At 40.7% G+C, this 22,558-nt stretch overlaps 1 protein-coding gene across 1 annotated transcript; it reads right to left on the bottom strand.

The window, feature by feature from the left end:
* Positions 1–7,240: 7,240 nt before the first annotated feature.
* PVALB (parvalbumin) lies at positions 7,241–21,107 on the bottom strand. Its single transcript, XM_081958430.1, has 4 exons — positions 20,913–21,107; positions 11,406–11,538; positions 8,854–8,963; positions 7,241–7,454 (listed from the first exon to the last, which is right to left on the bottom strand). Exons 1-4 carry the CDS (start codon positions 20,971–20,973, stop codon positions 7,426–7,428), a joined length of 333 nt encoding a protein of 110 aa, XP_081814556.1. The 5' UTR covers positions 20,974–21,107; the 3' UTR covers positions 7,241–7,425.
* Between the last annotated feature and the right edge of the window lie 1,451 nt (positions 21,108–22,558).

Consider the following 22,558-nt stretch of genomic DNA (forward strand, 5'->3'; position numbering starts at 1 on the left):
GCCAAACACCTAAATTATAAACTTCAAGATTGGCTAATTTCAGGGGGATAATCAAAGACGAACAAGCTGGTTTTAGAGAAGGAAGATCTACGGTGGATCATATCTTGGTACTCCACCATTCAGTACAAAAATACATACACACACACACACACACAACACACACACACGTGTGTGTGTGTACGTAGGTACGTACGTACGTACGTATGTATGTATTGAGTTACAACCCCTGGTATGCCCAAATATGGGAGGAAGCATACTGCTTCCTTTCTCTGTCTATCGGCTCATCACAAGAAACCATCCAGACAGAAAGCTAGCCGATGAGACCTAAATAGGTTGAAATAGATCTATACTAGTCTCCCTTTATTTATTTATCAGCACAAACGCAACACACACAAACACACACACACACACGCACATACATATTCCTCTCTTTTTGTGCCCTTCCTTGATTTTAAGCAGGCCTTTGATTCAATATCCAGGATCACCCTCTGGGAGAAATTAAAATGCACCATTTGGAAGTTTAGCACAGGTTAGTTTGGAACAGGTTAGAACATTTAGATACCTTGGGGTGGTTTTCCACTCGCAATGGACATGGAAGGCACACCTGGATCACACATTGCAAGTAGCCAATAGGTCCTCAAATGCAATTAAATTTTATACAGGTGGAGGTCAGTTAGTACCTGCTGCCTTAAAACTTTTTGAGGCCAAAACATTGGCACAAATTCTAAATGGGGCACAAAGAGGAATCTTTGCAAAGAAAGACTTGTTAGAAACCATACGAGCCATTTTAGCTGCACCCAATGGAACTCCAAATGCCCAGTTAAGAATTGAGACAGGCATGCCTTAAATTCAGGTAAGAGCCTGGAAGATGATGATCATTCATTGGCTTAAAATGCATTTCTTTCCAGAGGGACTGTCCCCACTGACAATTTCCCTTCCCCCTGGAAACAGGCAATTGATCACAAACTGGGCTCTTATGGGCTCTCACAATTATTCTTAATGTCCCTAGGCTTCGATCAAGCAAAGCAAGCAGTAATTAATAGAATGAAGGACAGGGAGTTCCAAGAAGAACTAAATAGGTTGCCTCTCCACAGAAGGGACAGAATCAAACAGGGTGTGTGGGAATCGGCAAGATATCTAAATGACCTGATCTTCCCAAAACAAAGAATAGCTTTCTTCAGAGCCAGATTTAACATTCTTCCTTCAGCACTCCTCCAAGGCAGGTATAAGAGAACACCTATAGCAGAACGGGTTTGTATATGTGATAAAGGAGAAGTGGAAGATAATTCACATGTTATATTACACTGCGAGCTATACAGAGCTTGTAGATGTGCACATATTCTCCCCTTATTAGAGAGATTGCCAGGGAGGGCAGACAATTTTTATCTAGGCTTTCTCCTCCAGGACACTAACCCGGTTACCACGTGTGCAGTGGCAAAGTTCTGTGCTGCTGCAATGTCCATAAGAAAAAAATTGGCTACAGAAGTATAGTTGTCATCTTGTACCAATTATCTGGACATATCTCTAACAATCTTTGGACCATTGTATTTACTCCTATGCTTAACAGCTTTGCACCCAGGTAAACCAGGGAGTGACCCGAACAATCTGAGAACATGTATGTTATTTTCCACTTTTAATGTCAATACTTTTTAATTATATCTTAATGTCAGTACTTTTTAACATATTGTAAAAACTAATGTGTATTGCTGGTCTTTGACCATAATAAAGATTTACTTACTTACTCATTTCATTATTGTTATTATAATTAATTATTTGTTAACGAATAAACATTTAATAACAATCTAAAACAATCTAAAAATTACTAAATTCCTAGTTATTGATCACCAAAATTAAATATTTTTTTATCATCAACTTTCATTGTCAATCTGTATCTTTCCAGTAAAAAGCAGTCTTATCTCTCTTGCCAATTGTGGTGTCAGTCTTCTTTTTATCTCCTTTATAAGATTTTTATAGACTTCTCTCCGCACTTTGTTGCTTGAAGGATCTCTCAAGTAATCTCGTTGCCCTCCATCTGCTATTAAAATTAGCTTGTCTTTGGTTGTTAATCGTGCTTCTGAAAAAAATTCTCTTCTTAAATCCATCATCATTTCTCTTTTTTCTTCTTCTGTATCTTGGAATCTGAGGTAGAGCTCCAGTTCGTTGAATTCCCTTTTCCATATTCCCTTCTTTCCACTTTCACCCATATTTGCTCCATTAATAAAATCATATATTGTCTTGTCTTTATCTTCTATGTCTTCATTCTCCCCTTTAATTTTTGGGGCTCCAACCCCTTCATCTTTTGCTGTGAGGAACACTAGTTTTTCCAACTTCTTCTCAATTCTCCTATATCCTTCCAGTAGATTTTGAATTCCAGCCAAGATATTTTGGAATTTTAAAGTTTCCTCATCTGAGTATTGATCCATGTTTCCAAAAAAGAAGGAGGAAAAAGAAAAACTAATAACCACTGCCACTCTAGCCTTCCAGGCCTCTTTTATTTTTTTTTATTTTAGATTGACTTAAACACAAGTTCTTTTATGCTCTTCAAAGAAGGGTTCTGTTTTTTTCCCTTTCTCTCCCCTGCCAAAATAGTTCTCAAAGAGCACCTACGAAAACAATTCATGCCCTTGGCTCTTTATCGGTTTCTGTAAACAAATTGCAAACCCTTCAGCTACAAAGTCAGTAAGATCAAAGAGGAAAAGAGAAGAAATATCTTGTTTCAAAAACTCCAGCCTCTGACCTCCGAGTGGCAGTGTTGCTTTCACTTTCTAATATTTATCTCTGGCTTATAGGAAACAAAGCTTTTTAATGAATTTTAATAACAAGTAATGGGAAGAATTGTTAAAATAAAAAGGAAGGTTTTAATCTGAACGTCAAAAAAATAAAGTAACAAAAAACAGAAGAAAAATTAATCCGTTCACTTTAAGAGGAGAAACAAAAAATGTTGCGAGCACTTCAATCCACAAATTATAGTTACAAAGAAAGAAAAAAAGCTTTCCAGAGCAATCCAATATAGGTTAATTTTGCCGCTTAATTCTTTTGCTTAAGGTTTTAATTTGTCTTTTAAAAAAGTTTCTTTGGGCAGTCTTTCTCAAAATAGAAAAAATACCTCACCAGATGGACTCACTTTCTCTTTTCACTTCCTTCCTTCTGGAGCCGTCCCAACTTCATCAGCCTGGGGCTGCCTGTTTACCACCAGCTTGAAGAGCTTCCCTTGGGTCAATCAGGGACTGTGTTGTCCCTGATACCAGCAAGTCTTCATCTTCCTGATCACCGTCTCTGCGGGACAGTTTAGGTCCAAATGGACCGTCTAGCGGCAAAAGTATCAACGGCTGTTTCGGAGTGTCGAGACCGCACGCTGTATCATTGCGACGTTGGCTCCTCTTTCTCAGAAAGTGTTATCTTGTTGAATTTTTACCATATTTGTATTTGTTATTCTTCAGGCAATGTGCATTGATTTGAAATTATTTGATCCCATGGTAATCTACTGAGGTTAGAGAGCAGGAAGGTGATCTGGGTTTTTGAACATGTAGCATATAAATCAAAATATTCAGTGGTGACACCAACTCTGTTTCCACCATAGATTTCATCCTATTTCAGGGAATGATTTCTGAATAGTATTATATATCACTGCTAATAGTCAGATAACTCTTCTGTATTGTGCATATACAGCATCTTAGATATGGCGGCAGATAAATGAACTGGCTGGGCAGTGCAATTATTTCTTGACAGACAATCCAATGGAATTCTACATGACTTTTGTCACCTATTGATTCATTGTAACCCTCTATCCATAGCCATTATTTTAAACTGGAGGATATATTATGGCCCTAGTACTATGTATATTAGTGCCACAGAGTCCAGAAACTCTTTCCTAATACTTTCTCATTCTGTCCCAGAATTACATAAGAGAACTGAAATGAAAAATAAAATCCCATTAATTGCTGAAAATTAATGGAAAGTGAACTATAGTATTCAATAAAATACATGCTAATATGTGTAGTATTTCTCAAAAGTGAGGCAGCAGAAATCATTGAGAAAGAACATTGTAGTGGTAGGTGACATTAAAGTAATGTTAATATTTACATCTTCCATTTTTGGATGAATGTATTTTACATGTAAATATAATGTTATTTAATCTGAAAAAATATGAAGTTTCTTTCTTAATCCCCCTCCTCCCCAAACTGATAGATGGGTATGCAGACAGCAAGACAGATTCCTTTATCCCTATCCACTCCATTCACCTTAATTTGTTCTGCAAAATTTGCAGTGACTAGCGCTTCTCAATGGCCACATTCCCAGTTACCCAAACTATTACAAGTTGTAGCTTGATTTTTTTACCCCCAGTATCTTGTGATAGAAAAACATCAATAATATCCTGAATATCTCTAGACCTATTGTAGAAAAGAGTTACAGTGGATATAAAAAAATTTACATACCCCTGTTAAAATGCCAATTTTTGAGGTGTAAAAAAAAATAATCAGATCAAGAGAGATCATTTCAATTTCCCCCCCCCCCCACCTTTAATATAACACATAAGCTTTCCCTATTCAGAGCTCTGCAGAAGCCTGCACCACGCCTACCTGGTTGTCCAGCAAATTGATAGTTCCTTGGTTTTGCATACAGCCCCTTAGAACAGCTTTTCTCAATTTTTTTGCCATAGAGGAAACCATGAAATAATGTTGAACTCTCAGGGAACCTCTGCATACAAATTGCAGAAAATACAAAAACTCTGGAATCATTGGTGCTCTCTGAGGTTAGTTATTTGCTTGCAGATGTTTCATTACCCTACAGTTGCTGGCAGTGACGTGCGGTGAGGTTTATGGCTGGTGAGGCTGGTGACATCATCAGCGCGAGCCGTGGTCCCCTTCATGTTGACTCAGGAAGGAGGGGAATGGGACCACGTGTGCAGGAGGCTCCTCTAGCCTCAGCCTCCCTCCTGCACACGTGGTCCCATTCCCCTCCTTCCTGACTCCTGAGTCAACATGAAGGGAACCACGGAGCGCACTCCGCGGTCCCCTTCATGTTGACTCAGGAAGGCGGGGAATGGGACGACGTGTGCAGGAGGGAGACTGAGGCTAGAGGAGCCTCCTGCACACGTGGTCCTATTCCTGGACACATGTGCAGAAGGCTCCTCAGCCCCTTTTCCCTTTTTTTTTATTTTCATGATGAGAGCGGTGAGGCTCTGCCCCCCCTGCCTCCCCTGACCGCACGTCCCTGGTTGCTGGAACTGGGTATGTCTAGTCTGATGAAAAGAAGGACTAGGGGTGACATGATAACAGTGTTCCGATATCTCAGGGGCTGCCACAAAGAAGAGGGAGTCAAGCTATTCTCCAAAGCACCTGAGGGTAGGACAAGAAGCAATGGGTGGAAACTAATCAAGGAGAGAAGCAACTTGGAACTGAGGAGAAATTTCCTGACAGTTAGAACCAGTGGTGGGATTCAAATAATTTAACAACCGGTTCTCTGCCCTAATGACTAGCTGGGTAGGCATGGCTCGGTGGTCATATGACTGGGTGGGCATGGCCAACTCAATGTCACTCACATCGATGGGTGCTTCGCCTTAGCTGTTACAATGTAATAAGGGTTAACTGGAGAGGCAGTTTCTATAAGCAGGGAAATAAAGATTAGGCTAGTAACAACACCAGATTTTTTCCTCCCTGCCTTCCTTACAGGATTAGCCCTGTAAAGTGGGGGGAAAAAACAAAATGAGATTTCTTCCAACAACCGGTTCTCCAAACTGGTTAGAAAGTTAACAGCTAATTCTCCCAAATAGGTGCAAACTGGCTGAATCCCACCATTAGTTAGAATAATTAATCAGTGGAACAATTTGCTTTCAGAAGTTGTAAATGCTCCAACACTGGAAGTTTTAAAGAAGAGATTGGATAATCATTTGTCTGAAGTGGGTTGGACTAGAAGACCTCCCAGGTCCCTTCCAACTCTGGAAGGGTTCTGTTTCTATTTCTACTAAGTAACATAAGCAGTGATACTGATCATCAGAGGCTATCCAATTGGCTAATGAAATTTCTGCAAGCAAACAACCAAGCTCAGAGAGCACCAAGGTTTCCACAGTTCAATCCTGAGCTCATATATTCTCTTCTATTGGAATATGAAAACGTCACAATACAATTAATTTCTAACCTAGACAGTTCACGTTTAACAATGTTTACAGCAATAGAAAAGTGACAGATTGGCAGCTGAATCAGGGCATGTAAAATCCCCATCACTGCAAGTGCTTGCCAGCATGGTGTGGCATGCAAAGTTGAAGCGGACGAAGCTAATTGAATGAGAAGCGAAACGTCTTCAAAGAAAAAAAACCAGAAAGTGTAGTTGCCTCTTGAAAAAACACCTTTGGGACAACCATGACTTGGATGACTGAGAATCTCCATAGACATTACAGTAGTCCGTTCAGGAAGTGACCAGGACCAGGATATTTCTGTGAGCAGAAATATCTAGAGAAAATAACAGGCACTTCTCAGTTTCTGATAATAGTTCACAGTGTCAGAAATTCGCTGCAGAGAACAGCAATGATTCAGGAGGAAGAAAAATGTTTGTGTTTCACATGAAAGCTTATTTTGCAATGGATAACATCTAGAATAAAATTCTGTTGCTTTGGGAGGATAAACTCTACAGCATTTCCCTCCTAAGGCAGGAATGGTATTAGCTGCACAAAAAATCTCAGTAAAGCTGTTTTTTTTCTGTTCATCTGAATTTTTGGGAAGTAGTATGAATCATTTTGTTTCCCATACAAGCTACTTACTGGCACTGCTGCTAGACATTGTCCATTCTAGAACTGACTGTCTGACTGCCTTTGGTTGAAATAGTTGCAAAGGCTGTGCATAAGGTATCTTCCAGACATGCATAATTTCCTGAACATATGACTAGGAAAATAGTCACCTGTCATTTTTATAAATCAGCAAAATCCAAGGCAGGTAAAAAATATTGTAAAGTTTTGTGACAATTTCACTTAAAGGAATTGGCTGTCAAATGAAGTTTTGCAACTGCTGTCACTGTAGATTTGTAAAGTTCCTATGAACACGTGTGTGTGTGTGTGTGTGTGTGTGTGTGTGTGTGTGCAAGACAGTTTCTGGAAGAAGAAATCAGAAAGCAATAATAAGATATGATGAGATTAAATTGGGCCCACTTGCAATATACCTTTATTGAAATAATGTTTTCCAAATCCTCTCACAGTGTCCCTTCCCCTTCATGCCAAAATAACATAAGAGAAACAGTGAGACAAGAGTTCAGATTGATGTGACCTTTATTATTTTAAGAGCATTTCCAGCACAATTACAGTATTACAGGACTGCAGCGGACAGTTGAAGCATAGAACAAGATAGATGAACAGGTGGAGAACAAAAGAGACCCATACAAACAAGTGGAATCGGGTAGTAAATGATAGATAAGGATTCAGATGGTTCCAAACCTTTATGATTGCTTCACCAGGATAATAAATTCTGAAGGAATGATAAAAATGAAAAGGAAATAAATGGTTAATATACAGAAGAGATAGCTAGGACAGACACAACCAAGTTCTTGTTGGTTTCCCTGTCTTACAGCAACCAAGGGTTAAGACAGAGGTGGGTTCTTCATGGTTCAGACCAGTTCGACCAAATAGGTAGTAACTCGGCCGGACATGTGACTGTACCAGTTCTATCCTTGGAGGCCCCATCTTGATTTTCTGTTCTGCACATGCACAGAACAATCTTCATTGAAAAAATGTATTTTTTTTTCTTTTTTAATGTGCGCATGTGCAGACCTTTTTGAGTGCAAATGTGCATGCACGCAAAAATTTTTGGGTGCCGAACTGGTAGTAATGCTGGCAGGAACCCACCACTGGGGTAAGTGATAGATCATGCATTTCCAGTGTAGAAAGTTTTCTCATATTCAATTTCTACACTGTCCAGATAGGAGTGAGAAAACATCAATCCATCTAGCAACACCAGGTCTGATTTAGCGTTGACTATACAATGGGACCTCGGGTCCCAAACACCTCAGACAGCAAACAATTGGGGTGCCGACAGAAAAATCTGCTAAATGTTGCATTGAGGTCACGAACACATCCACGGGTGCCGAATAAACACAACTGCAGTGATTTTCCCTGCCATGGCGATTTCCCCTTCTGCACCATTTTTTGTGTGCGTGCGCATGTGCAGTCAGTCTTGCTTCTGGTCACAAACAAATCAGGTGCTGACCGAAGTCCTAGTTGGCACCCGAGGTCCCATTGTACTAGGCTAGTTAGACCAAAGATGAAACTTACAAAGCAGTTTCTTATGTTCTTATATTTCTAGTTATTATCATTCCCAGCATCTGCCGTTGCTGATTAGGAATTTTGGGAGTTGTAATCCTAACATTTCTGGAGAGCATCAGGTCAGGAAGATTTGTGAGTTGACATGAGGTGCCTCTTTGAAAGAAATTGTGTTATCTCAGAGGGAATTGCATTGTCTCAATGGTTCATCACAAACCAACCTGTCCTGTCCCTTGCAGGCCTAATATTTAGTCTTGACAAAATGAGATTAGAGTAATACTTTGTTGACTAAAATAATTGATAAAACTGAACCGATACATATATCTACTGACACAGAAGTGGCTTGATAGTAGAACCATTATATGAGAGAGGGGTCAAATCCTTTCACTGCATCTGTTCAAATACCCTGAAATCTAAATTATAGTATTTGGGGGATACTATAATTTGGATTTCTGGACTGAGCAAGTGGTAAGGCTTCATGGCCTGAACAGCCCCTTCCAGCCTTATGATTTTAACATGGTCTTTGAATGCATAATGCTTATTAGTTCAGGTTATTTAATTCTGAACTTCTGCTACGAACGTTGATTGGTCCAGGACAGCACACTTACCATCAATACCTATTTTGCCATCCTCGTCTTTATCTCCAGCACTCATGAATTCCTGGGTTTCTTTTTCAGTGAGATGCCTGCTATTGGGAGAAAAAATCTGCAACATCACCCTGTGAATGGAAAGGAAAAGAACAGAAGAATTATTTCCAGAGGTAATGGTTTTATAAACATTTATATTTGTTATATACATATAAAATTTTCTTTTCTTTCATAAAATGGTAAAAATAGTTTTGGGGAGAAAACTGAAAAAAATATAAAAGCTAATCTCATCTGGATCTTAAGTCAGTAACATCCATATGATTGAACAACAGAAAGAAACAAATTGCATTTTTTTAAAAAAATCCACGCAAATTAAAACAGAACTAAAATTTGTAATGGAAATTAAATCTTACAGAATGAAAAAGATTTTAAATTGACAATTAAAGGGTTCAATGTAATATATCAGGTAGGCAGATATAGGTACTGTATTCTAAATGCAGGCTTAGTCATAGAATGAAATTGATTTTTAAAATACATCTCATCTGTCTAGGTTAATTTCCAAGAAAAAATATTTCTGTGTATCTTAGTTTATTGAGGAGGGAAGTCATATAAGGAATGAAACAGGTTCTTCAGTGTGTGAGACATAAAGTACAGAGGACTTTAATGCTTGACCACCCTGGAACTTATGGCAGCAACTGAATTTCACAGGACAAATGCTTTGTGCTTGCAGAAGTCAGCGCCCAATAAAGATCACCCTCCTCCATTTTGGATCACCTCAAATTTTTAAATCATCCTGAAGGTCATCTTCGTGGAAAATTGATATTCAAGTGGAATGTCTGTAGAGATTCTCAATCATCCAGGACATGGTTGTCCCAAGGGTGCTTTTCCAAGTGACCTTTTTTGGTTTTTGCTTGAAAATGTTTCACTTCTCATCCATTCAGTTAATCATGAACCGAAGAAGCTTGTTGGATGAGAAGCAAAACATCTTCAAGAAAAAAAAAACAAGGAAGTCCAGTTGCCTTTTAGAAAAGCAACTTTGGTTCTTTAATGGAGTGGATTACAGCAGAATGCAAAGCGGTTTGATGAGAAAGTATACTTCTGCTGCATTCACAAACTGAAGAATATTCCTGGACTTCTGTATTCTCATGTTTAAGTCATTCACTTACTTCTTAATTCCTTGTCATCACCTCACAATATAATACAATAGCAGAGTTGGAAGGGACCTTTGAGGTCTTCTAGTCCAACCCTCTGCCTAGGCAGGAATCCCTATACCGTTTCAGACAAATGGCTATCCAACATCTTCTTAAAGACTTCCAGTGTTGGGGCATTCACAACTTCTGGAGGCAAGCTGTTCCACTGATTAATTGTTCTAACTGTCAGGAAGTTTCTCCTCAGTTCTAAGTTGCTTCTCTCCTTGATTAGTTTCCACCCATTGCTTCTTGTTCTACCCTCAGGTGCCTTGGAGAATAGTTTGACTCCCTCTTCTTTGTGGCAACCCCTGAGATATTGGAACACTGCTATCATGTCTCCCCTAGTCCTTCTTTCTCTTAAGCTAAACATACCCAGTTCCTGCAACCGTTCTTCATATGTTTTAGTCTCCAGTCCCCTAATCGTCTTTGTTGCTCTTCTCTGCACTCTTTCTATAGTCTCCACATTTAGCATCTTCCTCTCTGACTTGTCTAGATTTATGTGCTTTCTCTTTAGTTTATGTTTGTATTCTAGTACAAGACTAGAGGGGGAAAAACCTTGAATGAATGACCTTAAATTTGCACTAGGAAAGGACATTGTCACATGTGAGGTACTTAACAAGGAAGAGAATGCAAATAGAAAAATCACAATTTCAGATGCTACAGTGGTTATTTCAAGCCATCAAGCCATTCTCAGTATCTGTAATTCAAGCTCTATTGGCTTGAAGCTGCCCTACAGAATTTTTCCACAGAGAAGAGTAGATGGACTCTTAATGGACTTAAAACCAGAATAGATTTAATGGAGTTAAGTTTCAGGAGAATAGATTTTAGTTGAACATCATGGGAAATGTCTGAAAAGTCAACACAAATAAGTAATAGATTTTACCTGTTCGATGGGCTGCAGGGAAAATTATTATTTTGATTTATTCGATTTTATGTCTGCCCATCTCATGTAAGTAACTCTTGGTGGTTCATAACAGGTTAAAAAAAACAAGTTAAAAACCAATATGCAAACATATGTGGTTAATTTAGTTAATTACGGTAGTTTAAGTAATAGAAAATTGTGATCAACAGCAGAATTCATTCTACATTCGTTAGAGTTTGTATTGAGGAATAACATTTTAATTCAGTCCAGAATTTTAAATTCAGATTCCGTTCATTTTATTTATTTAATGAGAATATTGCATCTGATTTATTAGTTACAGAGAGTAGTATAGATAGCTATACTTTCAGTATGGCTAGAATTATGGGAGATGATCAACTCTGCCTGCATTTTTCTGCTAGTAGCCAAATAGCGTCAAAAATAGCAACCTGTATTCCACATTACTAGCATATAGCACATTTCAATTGGTACATGTTATGAAAGGAATATTAATCTTTGCTTACCGTATTTCACCGGTTTCAAGATAACCATTTTTATCTGTATCCAGAATGCTAAAAAACATTTTCAGTTCTTGGAGGCTTTTATTTTTCAATCCCAACATCTCAAAGAATTTCTTGTAGTCAAAAGAATTGGTAGCTGCAGGAAGATGAACAGAATTCAGTTTGCATGAGCATTTTTTCCCCTTTTTGTAAAAGACATGGTCCATTCATTGTCACAGTATAGGAGCAATTAATTGATACATGATTGTTGAATATTTTTTTGGGGGGGGGAAGCAAAGTTAGGTGATTTAACTATGCCAATGAGTGGAATCCCAGTTTGAGCAAATAATTGTAAATGGAATACTTCTCAGTGGAGATATTTCATCCACCAAATGTAAATAACATTGCAATCAAAACCTATCTCAGCCTTACTTATTCAGGTTTCTTACAGATACGTTGGGACTGGAGCTTGTCATACAGATTTCAGAAAGCCAATCTATATGCATGCATATGTATATGTATATGATGTATATGTATTTGTGTTACAACCCCTGGTATGCCCAAATATGGGAGGGAGCTCACTACTCCCTCTTTCTGTCATTCGGCTCATCACAGAAGACCATCCAGGCAGAAAACCATATTTTTATTTTTAATGTTGCCTTTTTATATTTGTGTTGTATTTGTGCTGATAAATAAATAAAGGGAGACTAGTATAGATCCATTTCAAGCTATTTAGCTCTCATCAGCTAGCCATACCCTTACTGGGATTCGAACCAGGGCTGTATTACATATTAGGCAGTTATATTAGCCACTAAGCCACAGTCTGTCTCTCTCTCTCTCTCTCTCTCTCTCTCTCTCTCTCTCTCTCTCTCTCTCTCTCTCTCTCTCTCTCTCTCTCTCTCTCTCTCTCTCCATACACACACACACACACACACATACTGTGTGTGTATGTGTGTGTGTGTATGTGTGTGTGTATATATATATATGTATGTATGTGTGTGTGTGTGTGTGTGTGTGTGTGCATATATATATACATATACATACACACACACACACACACACACACACACACACACATACATACTAAGAAGAGAGCCCTGTTAATCTATGGTAGCCAAACATTAACTTGTACTACACCCTGTGCCTTCACTTTGCCCTTGAGCTGTTTGGTTTTCTTTGTTATTGATTGATAGATTGATCTTCTTTTGAGGACATCAATCTTCCCAAAGCAACTGTCAAACAACGTAAACAGTAGTAAATAAAAATACAGTACACTAAATACTGTTTTAAAACATGTTATTTCCACATGGATCAGGATGCTCTGTGCACAGTCACTCATTCCCTCATCCTTTCTTGCCTGGACTACTGCAACGCTCTCTACATGGGGCTGCCCTTGAAGAGCACCAGGAGGCTTCAGCTGGTCCAGAATGCGGCCACGCGGATTATCATGGGGGTACCTAGGTGCTCCCATGTTACACCCCTTTTAGGCGGCCTGCACTGGTTGCTGGTTGTTTTCCGGGTGCGATTCAAGGTATTAATTATGACCTTTAAAGCGCTCCATGGCTTAGGCCCAGGGTACCTGCCAGACCACCTACTGCCACCAGTAGCCTCCTACCTTCAAGTACGATCCCACAGAGTTGGCCTCCTCAGGGTGCCGTCGGCCAGACAGTGTCGGCTGGTGACCCCCAGGGGGAGAACCTTCTCTGTGGGAGTGCCTTCCCTCTGGAATGAGCTGCCCCCAGAGCTTCGCATAATCCCTGACCTCCGGTCCTTCCGATGCTCCCTAAAAAGTTGGCTTTTCCAGCAAGCCGGCCTGACCTGTTAATTTTATCTCATTTTTTAAATGTTATTGTCCTATTAATTGGGTTTGGTTTTTGGATATGTATCTAATTTCTTTTTAACTCTCGTGATATGTGTTTTTTAATGTTGTACGCCGCCCTGAGTCCTTTGGGAGAAGGGCGGCATATAAATCCAATAAACAAACAAAGAAACAAACACATGTTAGATGGTAGCAGTGGGCAGTTTAACCAAACTTCTGTGTCACTTGTCTTCCTCCACTTCACTGCGTTACTCAAATGATCCCAGGTCTGCAGGCTAGGAGATACCTGCAGAAACCTGGGCATCACTATGGTCACGACTGCCTTGCCACAGTCCATTCGCCACAGCCAACTCACTGCCGGACCATTCACCATGCCCAACTCATCACAGGACAATTCAACAATTCAATTTAATTATTTAAAATAATTAAAACACTATTTTATTTTTTGTCATTCACATTTCATTTAGTCTCTCCCTTGGCATCCTTTCTTTAATAATTCTATCCCTCCATTTTTTATATATTGGGGTAATTGTTGTCCCATGGTGAGTTGGCTGCAGAGAGTTGACCACGGTGAGTTGTCCCATTCTGTGACTACAGTGTTTGAAAATGGGATCCAGGCATGAACTTCTTTGGAGAATCAGAGAGAGAGAAACACTATCTGGCTGATGAGATTTAGGTAAATAACAGAGACATTTATATAAATAAGATTTGTGTAAATAATGTGTTGACTAAGAACAGAACCTTATGAAGATATGGTATACCTATACAGGGATCATATGGATCATATATAATGAACAAGTAATTTAGGAATAGGAATGGAATGGAATAGAATAGAATAGAATAGAATAGAATAACAGAGTTGGAAGGGACCTTAGAGGTCTTCTAGTCCAACCCACTGCTTAGGCGGGAAACCCTACACCACTTCAGACAAGTGGATATCCAACATCTTCTTAAAAACATCCAGTGTTGGGGCATTCACAACTTCTGGAGGCAAGCTGTTCCACTGATTAATTGTTCTAACTGTCAGGAAATGTCTCCTTAGTTCTAGGTTGCTTCTCTCCTTGATTAGTTTCCACCCATTGCTTCTTGTCCTGCCCTCAGGTGCTTTGGAGAATACCTTGACTCCTTCTTCTTTGTGGCAGCCCCATTTCTCGCATCTCTGATCTATTGCTTCCACTGCTGAGCAATAGCAACCCTATGGTGGAACATGTATTCAAGAGAAAAGAGAAGGAAATGATGGCTGACATGACTTTGTTGGTATTGTAAGGATATTACAGCAGAGCATAACTCTAGAAAACCTTATCCGACTGCCAGAAGTGATGATAAGTATATTTGGGGAGTAATTGTAAGTGCAAGCTAATCCTCTTTCCTGTAGTCACTATCCAACATTCTCTCTCTGCTTTTGCCCTACGTTCCCATTTTCAAGGGGTTTCTCCTTCCTTCCTTCCTTCCTTCCTTCCTTCCTTCCTTCCTTCCTTCCTTCCTTCCTTCCTTCCTTCCTCCCTCCCTCCCTCCCTCCCTCCCTCCCTCCCTCCCTCCCTCCCTCCCAGAAGGTACCCAACTTGTGCAAAAGTGGTAGAAAAGCTAGGCTGGACAAGCCTACGCAAAGTCTTGCAGGCAAACCAATCCCATTCCTCTTCGTGTGCCCTGATTGCTGTATCTTTTTCCCCCACTGGCTGAAACAGGAAGCAGGCAAGATAAAGCAAATGATGTTAACCTTGCCTTTAATGGTTGCTATGCTCATAAATAACCAAATAGCATTTGGCAGTGATTTGAAACAGATGCAGTGGAAACAGGGTAGGGATTGGCAATGGAAGCAACAAAGTTTATGATTCATGGATGGATGGATGAACGGATGGATGGATAGTATTTTAACTCAACAGTGTGAGACATCACCAAGTCAAGGTCATCTGTTGGCAGGAAGAATGCAAAAATTAGGCGATTGTAACTAGCAAAATTGATGCTGCTGTGTGTAATCTGGCACATTTTATTTATTTATTTATTTATTTATATTCTATTGTTCATCTGTGTCCTATTTTTATTATTTTTACAAATAACTCAAGATAGTGAACACGTTCAACCACCTTCCTCCTCCTATTTCCTCATAACAACAACGCTTTGAGGTAGGTGTGGTTGAGAGAGAGTGATTGGCCCAAAATCACCCAGGTGGCTTTCATGACTAAGGTAGGACTTGAACTCACTATCTCCTGCTTTCTAGCCTTGTACAGATTCACTTTACTCCTTGCTTTCCTTCCTTGTTTTATTTTTAGGAGTATCTAGTACTTTACATAGCACAAAATGCTTGAATATTCCCTTGGAAAGCATCATGGACTAGATAGTGAATAGATGACCATATAGATGCGCGTAGATAGATACACACTTGTGACAACTCCAGAAGCAAGACTTCTTATCTAATTGCTTTGAACACAGGCATGGATTGTACCTATCTTATTATGGCAGGACCTTGTCACTTTATATGAAATAAAACTGCTTTTAATTGGGACTGCTAAGGGATGACTGCAAATTGATTACCTTACAAATTGGATGTGGCCAGCAATATGTGAACAAAAGAGACCATTAGCTTGCAGTTACATCCTCATGCCAATTGACACTGCAATTGGGAAAATGAACCTATGACTATCAGGGAGTAGTCTTTGGATGTGATTCAAAGACCTGTGATAGCACAGTGGTTAGAATGCAGTACTGCAGGCTATGACTGCCGGCTGCCTGCAATTTGGCAGATCAAATTTCACCAGGATCAAGATTGACTCAGCTTTCCATCCTTCCGAGGTTGGTAAAACGAGGACCCAGCTTGTTGGGGGCAATAGGCTGACTCTGTAAACTGCTTAGAGAGGGCTATAAAGTGGTATATAAATCTAAGTGCTATTGCTGTTCCAAAAGGGTGCTTCAGTGCCCACAGGATTATGACGATAAGACATATCTTCAGTTCTGTAAAGCAGCCATGTCTTTCCCAAAGATCAGACCACAACCACAGAGGGCAACATCACAATCCTAGGAAATGATGTAGTGGCTTTAAAGAATTGCTGTTGTCTATTGAATACTATTTTCATCTTCTGCCTTGCTAGAAGCACCATCTCTAAATTTTGGGTGCAGCACTGCACAACCCTAATGGAGACAACAAGACTATTTTTGTGGTATTTTGAAAAGCACAGTAGGGAACATGAAACTGAAAAAGATGCAAATGTAACTTTAGTTTTTAAGAAGGAGACAGCGTTAAAATGGGAGTGGTGAGAATCCATGGTCTATTCGCTATAGGGCGCTGCACATCAGAACAACAAGACACAAGGACAGTTTTGTCCCGAATGTCATCATTCTGCCAAACAACTAATTCCCACAACACTGTCAAATTAATTACTAAGACTGTATTGCTATTCTTCTTCTCATCCTTACTAGTACCTATCTCTTCCCACTTATGGGTACATCCATGTTGCTTATATCTTTACAACTTATATTGCTTTTATTGTTTCCTAGTATGTTTTGATTGCTTATTAGTATCCTCTGACTATCACTAAGTGTTGTATCTTATGATTCTTGATGAATATATTTTATATTTTCTTTATGTACACTGAGAGCATATGCTCTCAAATTCCTTGTGTGTCCAATCACACTTGGCCAATAAAGAATTCTATTCTAGTCTATTGAGCAGGCATATATGTACTGTTATTCTGAATTATTTATATAGCGATAACAGACTTATATACTGCTTCAGAAGGATGGAAGCAGTGGTGGGTTCCTATGGTTTTGCCCGGTTCGGCCGAACCGGTAGTAGCTTGGCAGCCTGGGTCGCTGGAACCGGCAGTGATCCAGGCCTGCCAGGCCCAAACCGATTTTCCCGGTGGCGCTGTAGGTGCCACCATCTTGTTTTTTGCTTCTGTGCATGCGCATAGCAATTTTCGTTGTACCATGCATGCGTGCACAGCATGTCCCTGAGCAAACCAGCAGTAGTGGCTGCCAGAACCCACCACCGGATGGAAGGTTGAATCAACCTTGAGTCGGTGAGAATTGAACTGCCGAACTGCTGTCAGCAAAATTAACCTGCAATACTGTATTCTAACCACTGCGCCAACATGGTAAATGTACAGTATTGCAGGTTAATTTTGCTGACAGCAGTTCGGCAGTTCAATTCTACCATTTGCAGCAAAGATCCCTGCTCCATGGTATTTATAGCCAATATTTTACCTTTTTGCTTTCTTTTTTGCTTACTTCTGAAGTACCACAAGTTCTTTCCCACTAAGTCCAAGGCCAGTAGTAATGTTGTTATAATTTTTAATAGGATTATATTCCATCTTTATTTTATAAAACCCAAGGTACCATAATTAATGCTTTAGTCTCCTATTTCCCCCACTGCAACAATCCCAAGAGGTGGGCTGTGCCAAAAGAGGCTGACTAACCCAAAGTCATCCAGGTCACCTTATTTGCCTTCAGCTACATTTAAGGACCTGATCGGGAATCCAGCCTAAGATGCTGAAAGATAATCATCACTTCTCTTCCTCTTTCTCTGTCTGTCATCTCTGTCTCTCTCTCCCCTCCCCTTGCACTCTACAGATATGTCCCAGCTACCTAATAGAGCTATGTGTGAACATTTGCAAATGAGGACTAAACTAGATGTAACACAGGAGATTAATATATTCATGATTGCATGATATTCACACAGTTTCACACAAAAGATTCAAGACACTTCAGGTTGTAAAGAAAGAAGTACTTTAAACTGTAATCCAAGAATTTAAGGGTGTTTTTTTGGGGGGGGGCGGAATGGACGGATATAGGATCTAGCAGTTCAGTGGTCTGGTTATAGCCCAGAGAACAAGAAAGGGTTTTTTCTGAAGTCCACTGGATGTCCAGAGTTCTAGAAGAAAAGAAGTAGTCGTTGCAAGAAAATAAGAAAGTAAGAATTATCCTGTTAAATCAGCATATTATGAGTCCCAAGAGAAGAGAAGAGAAGGCAACAGATATTTTAACCATCATGTTGCAGAAAAAAAAAGTCCTGGGAGAATTTCCCATTGTCAATCAAGAGGGCAGAAGACTGTTTCCTTAATTTCCATATTTCAAAATTGCTGTCTACATCCTAAACAGGAGGGAAGGCTAGAATTAAAGGGGGTTGACAAATAGCTATTTGTTTAAGGTTTTCTCCAGGGTACATTTTGTATAAATTATCTCACAGTGTGCATAGAGGTGGTGAGATACTATTTAGGAGACTGCTATAAAACAGGCTTTGTACTATATCACAGTCATGACATGAGCTTCTCTCTCTCTCTCTCTCTCTCTCTCTCTCTCTCTCTCTCTCTCTCTCTCTCTCTCTTACACACACACCTCACACAACAACAACAGTAAGAACATTAATAATGTTGATGATAATAATCCTCAAGAGTTTAAATGGCTCAGTTTAAATACTGAAATAATTGTCACCTTGGTTTTTACATCCAGGAGAGGTAATGGGGAAATCTGATCCAGTGACTTTAAGAAGTGCTCTGATTGGCAATGTCTTTCATTTGGACAGATTTCTTTTTCTGGCATTGCATGTAAATTTAGAGGAAATCAATGAACAGAAAGAGGAGGAAGATGTGAGTTGGAAATCAGGCCACTCCTGGAGAAATCTGTTCTATGGCACACTTTCCTTGCGTGATTGCTACTGTTTCATTCAGGGCATTTACTCAAGGTCACAGCAAAAAAAAAAAAAAAAAATCACACAAAAATTGCAGTGTTTAACTAAAAAGGGGGAAGGGCACCATTTAGCCTGTTACTTGCATTAAGAGAAGCATACATTAGCCCATGACTGGACAATGGAAGCCCATTTCTCTTTCTCTGGTGGAATGATCAGATTTCTGCCTCTCAAAATGAAACAGACTCCTCTTCCCCAATTTAGGGGATGCAGAAAAACCATTCCATAACTAAACTCTGAATTTAGCTGTGTTGCTGAAAATAAATTCATGGATTAAGGAATTTTTTTAATCGCAAGCATCTGTCTAGCCGTGAAGCTGTTATGCTTTTATTTGGAGTTGATTTATAGATCATAGAGGTCTTTTTTTTTTTATGAAGTGGATTTTGTAAGTTTGATGTCTGCTCATTCCTGTCCCGACCATAAGATAGCAGATGGTTTGAGAGATTGACAATTCCGGAGATCTGGTTTGGGACAGTGAGACTCTTTAAGTTCTAGCCTTGTGGATGGCTTTGGATCAGTCACTCCCTTCAACCCAGCCTACCTCACAGGATTGTTGTTATGGTGAAAAGCTGGAAAAAGGAACATTATGTACATACCTTGAACTGTAAAAAGAAATAAAGGTGGGATATAACTGTAATACAGAGAAAAACAAGATCCCATAGAAGTGAAGAGCCCTGAAAACATTTGGGTGAAATAGCAGTGGCTTGCTGGAATGAGACTTCTAGTCCAGATTTGTCTCCTAGGGTAAACTAATCCAGATTTTGGAGGGGGAAAAACAGACAATGTTGACCATGCAGTCTAATATATTTGAAGGGCACCAGACTTCATAATGCTAAACCAGACAGTTCTATGTTCAGCCATGCCCAGTGGTATTACTTGACAATGGTACAGCCATCTGCAGTCTGGGCACACTGAAGTTATATGGAATTTCCCAGAGAATTGTGTGACTTAAAAGTTCATACAACAGAAGCAAACCAAGGAATAATAATTGTATCACCAAAGTATAGTAAAATGTATAATATCAAAGGAACATAATACATCGAAGGCATGTTCACTGAAGTGAGAATTTGAGACATTAGTGTGGCCAGATATCGAAGAAACCAGGAGACGAGATCTCTTGCATCTTTGATCGAAGGAAACTCAGCAGATCTGGTTTGCATGCTAAGGAGAAATAATCTTTTTGATGCAGCTGGCAATGTGCAAGGGCTTGCCATTCTTCTTTCTTGCACCAGACCTCTGTAGATTCCCCCCCCAAAAGTAGAATAAGCTGACCCCGGGCCTGGTTGTATTTTAACCTGACCTTTCTGCCTCTTGAGCTCATGGTCACCATGGGGCATCTATTGTGCCCGGAATCCCCATCTCGGGACAAAAACTAACCACTCGATGCCAACATCAAATAATTATGGCAAGTGGCAAGGAAATTTGACCATTCATGTCTTCATTCTGTCCTTGTAAGTGACTTAATTGAAAGTCATTGATTCCCCCCCCCCCTTAAAAATAAGCTGTCTTCTGGAAAGCAAATAAAATAAAAATTAACCAAGTCTATGACAAGAATTGAAACTCTTGGAAAGATTGGAAAACAAAGGAGAATATTGCTAAAAACGGGGCAACCTCGCATTCTCCAGGTTTGTTGGCAGGGCAACTTTTATATGCCCCGGGGTTGGGTGGTAGAGTCCGGCTTTGCGGAAGCTGCAGTGCAAAAGATGTAGCGCGGCCCTGGGTGAAGGGTAAAGCCAGAAACTTCCTTTGGACTCTCTTCCTTGGGCTGATAAAACATGCGGTCTCCACTAGCGCGGCACAGCAGCCTCCCAGCGTCTCCCCTTGGACAAGCTTTCCTTCCCACTCAAGGAAGTTGGCGCAGAGACTCGTCCCCGGACTTGTCCCGGCTGTGCCCGCTTAGGCTGGGCACCCAGCCCTCTCTCCCTTCTCCCCGCCGCGCCTCCCATGCCCTCTTTCTCCCGGGGCTCCACTTTTGCCAGCCATCCGGACCTTCCCGCTCCCATCCCTTCCTGCCCCCGTTGGGAAGGCTCACCCGCAAAGGCTCTCAACATCTTCTTGATCTCCTCGCCGGCGAACAAGTCAGCCATCGCCATCCTCGCAACTGTTTGGGGGAAAGAGCGGGAGAGAAAGTGCAAGGGAAGACTTCAGATGGAGGGGGAGGGGGAAAGTGCCCTTCTCCTCGCTTGCGCTCATATGACCAGAGCTGCAGTGCTGGGCGGGGATGGCACACCGGGATAAGGCTGGACCCGTGCCAGCCACCACCACTGCCAACAGCAGCAGCGGCAGAAGTGCGACGAGGCGCGCACCGAGGACAGTTCTGCGGGTCGCTCAGCCAGGCGCGCCACTTTGCAAAGGGACCAAGACCCGGTCAAGAATCAAGACTTGTTTTTGTCGGAGGGGGGTGGGGGGGGGTGGCACGGAGAAATGGCGGGGAGGGGATGGATGAGGTGAGGTGAGGTGGGGAAAGTAGTGCAGCAGAAAAAAACGGCCCAATGCCAAAACCAGCACTATTTTTTAAAAAAATCAGGGACTTAGTTGTAAGATCACTCCTATCTTTCATCGGAGCCTGGAAGATAAAGAGATAGCAAAGTTCCTTCCTTCCTCCCTCCCTCCCTCCCTTCCTTCCTTCCTTCCCTCCTTCCCCCCTTCCCTCCCTCCTTCCTTCCTTCCTTCCTTCCTTCCTTCCTTCCTTCCTTCCTGTCTTCTTACCTTCCCTCCCTCCCTCCTTCCTTCCAATCTTCCATCCTTCCTATCTTCTTTCCTTCCTTCCCTCCCTCCTTCCTTTTTATCTTCCTTCCTTCCTATCTTCCTTCCTTCCCTCCCTCCCTCCCTCCCTCCCTCCCTCCTTCCTTCCACACTATTCTCAGCATTAATCCGTAAGGCAGATTCCAAGACAGCAGAAGGAATTTGCCCAAGGTCACCCTATGAATGAACTCCCGACTCCTGCCCTGTAAATAATAAACCCCGCTCTCTCAGTGGCTAGTTTTAAAGAGGAGGTCCGCTTTTCCCATTCCCGCAGACAGAGCTGTACCTCTCCATTCACCTTTTTTTGCATTGTGAATTAAATAACGCTGAGAGGAGGAGGGGGGAGGGCTGCGGAGGAAGGGCATGTCCTGCATTTGCTCTGCTTTGCTGCTCCGGGCAAGACTTGCATTGTGCAGCCACCTCACTTTTTGTATAGGTCAAGAGAGGTTGACTTCCATATGTAGCCCTTGCTTATTTCCCCACCATTCAGGTTTTTAGAGGACGGGCTCCACCTAGCTCCCCCAACTCTGTCCAAGATGCTTGGCTTCCATTCCTGCTTCTCCTCCTTAATGGATTATTTCTAGTAATGGAAGGAAAATAGATGGAGGGAACTGTAGGAAAATATAGAATGGTTATATATGGCAGCAAGACTGTGCAAAAGGTTAACTGTTGAAACAATATTCAGCCATATGCCAGGAACCAATTAGGTTCAAAAATCTAGATTTATTTTACTAGATCTTATGCTTTTGCTTCTCATTTAATCAAAACATCTGTAATATAGGACGTATTTATCCTTCTATAGTTGGTCTTTCATATTCTAAGGCAGCTTCCTCCTGGAATTGCCTTCTTTCACATATATTTTGAATGAGCCATTGTAGCGCTTTAGAATAAGTTGCAAATACTCCTTTCGATTTCATTGTAAGGACATCTTGA

The sequence above is a fragment of the Natrix helvetica genome (assembly GCF_964273705.1).
Source record: "Natrix helvetica genome assembly, chromosome: 6".
Classification (NCBI taxonomy): domain Eukaryota; kingdom Metazoa; phylum Chordata; class Lepidosauria; order Squamata; family Natricidae; genus Natrix; species Natrix helvetica.

What these genes read in the sequence shown, in the direction of transcription:
- PVALB (XM_081958430.1), bottom strand. Translation starts at nt 20,973, where the DNA reads ATGGCGATGGCTGACTTGTTCGCCGGCGAGGAGATCAAGAAGATGTTG. An exon ending in GATGTTGAGAGCCTTTGCGG is followed by an intron (nt 11,539 to 20,912) that starts GTGAGCCTTCCC and finishes ATCTTCCTGCAG; the next exon opens with CTACCAATTCTTTTGACTAC. An exon ending in CTTGAAACCGGTGAAATACG is followed by an intron (nt 8,964 to 11,405) that starts GTAAGCAAAGAT and finishes TTCCATTCACAG; the next exon opens with GGTGATGTTGCAGATTTTTT.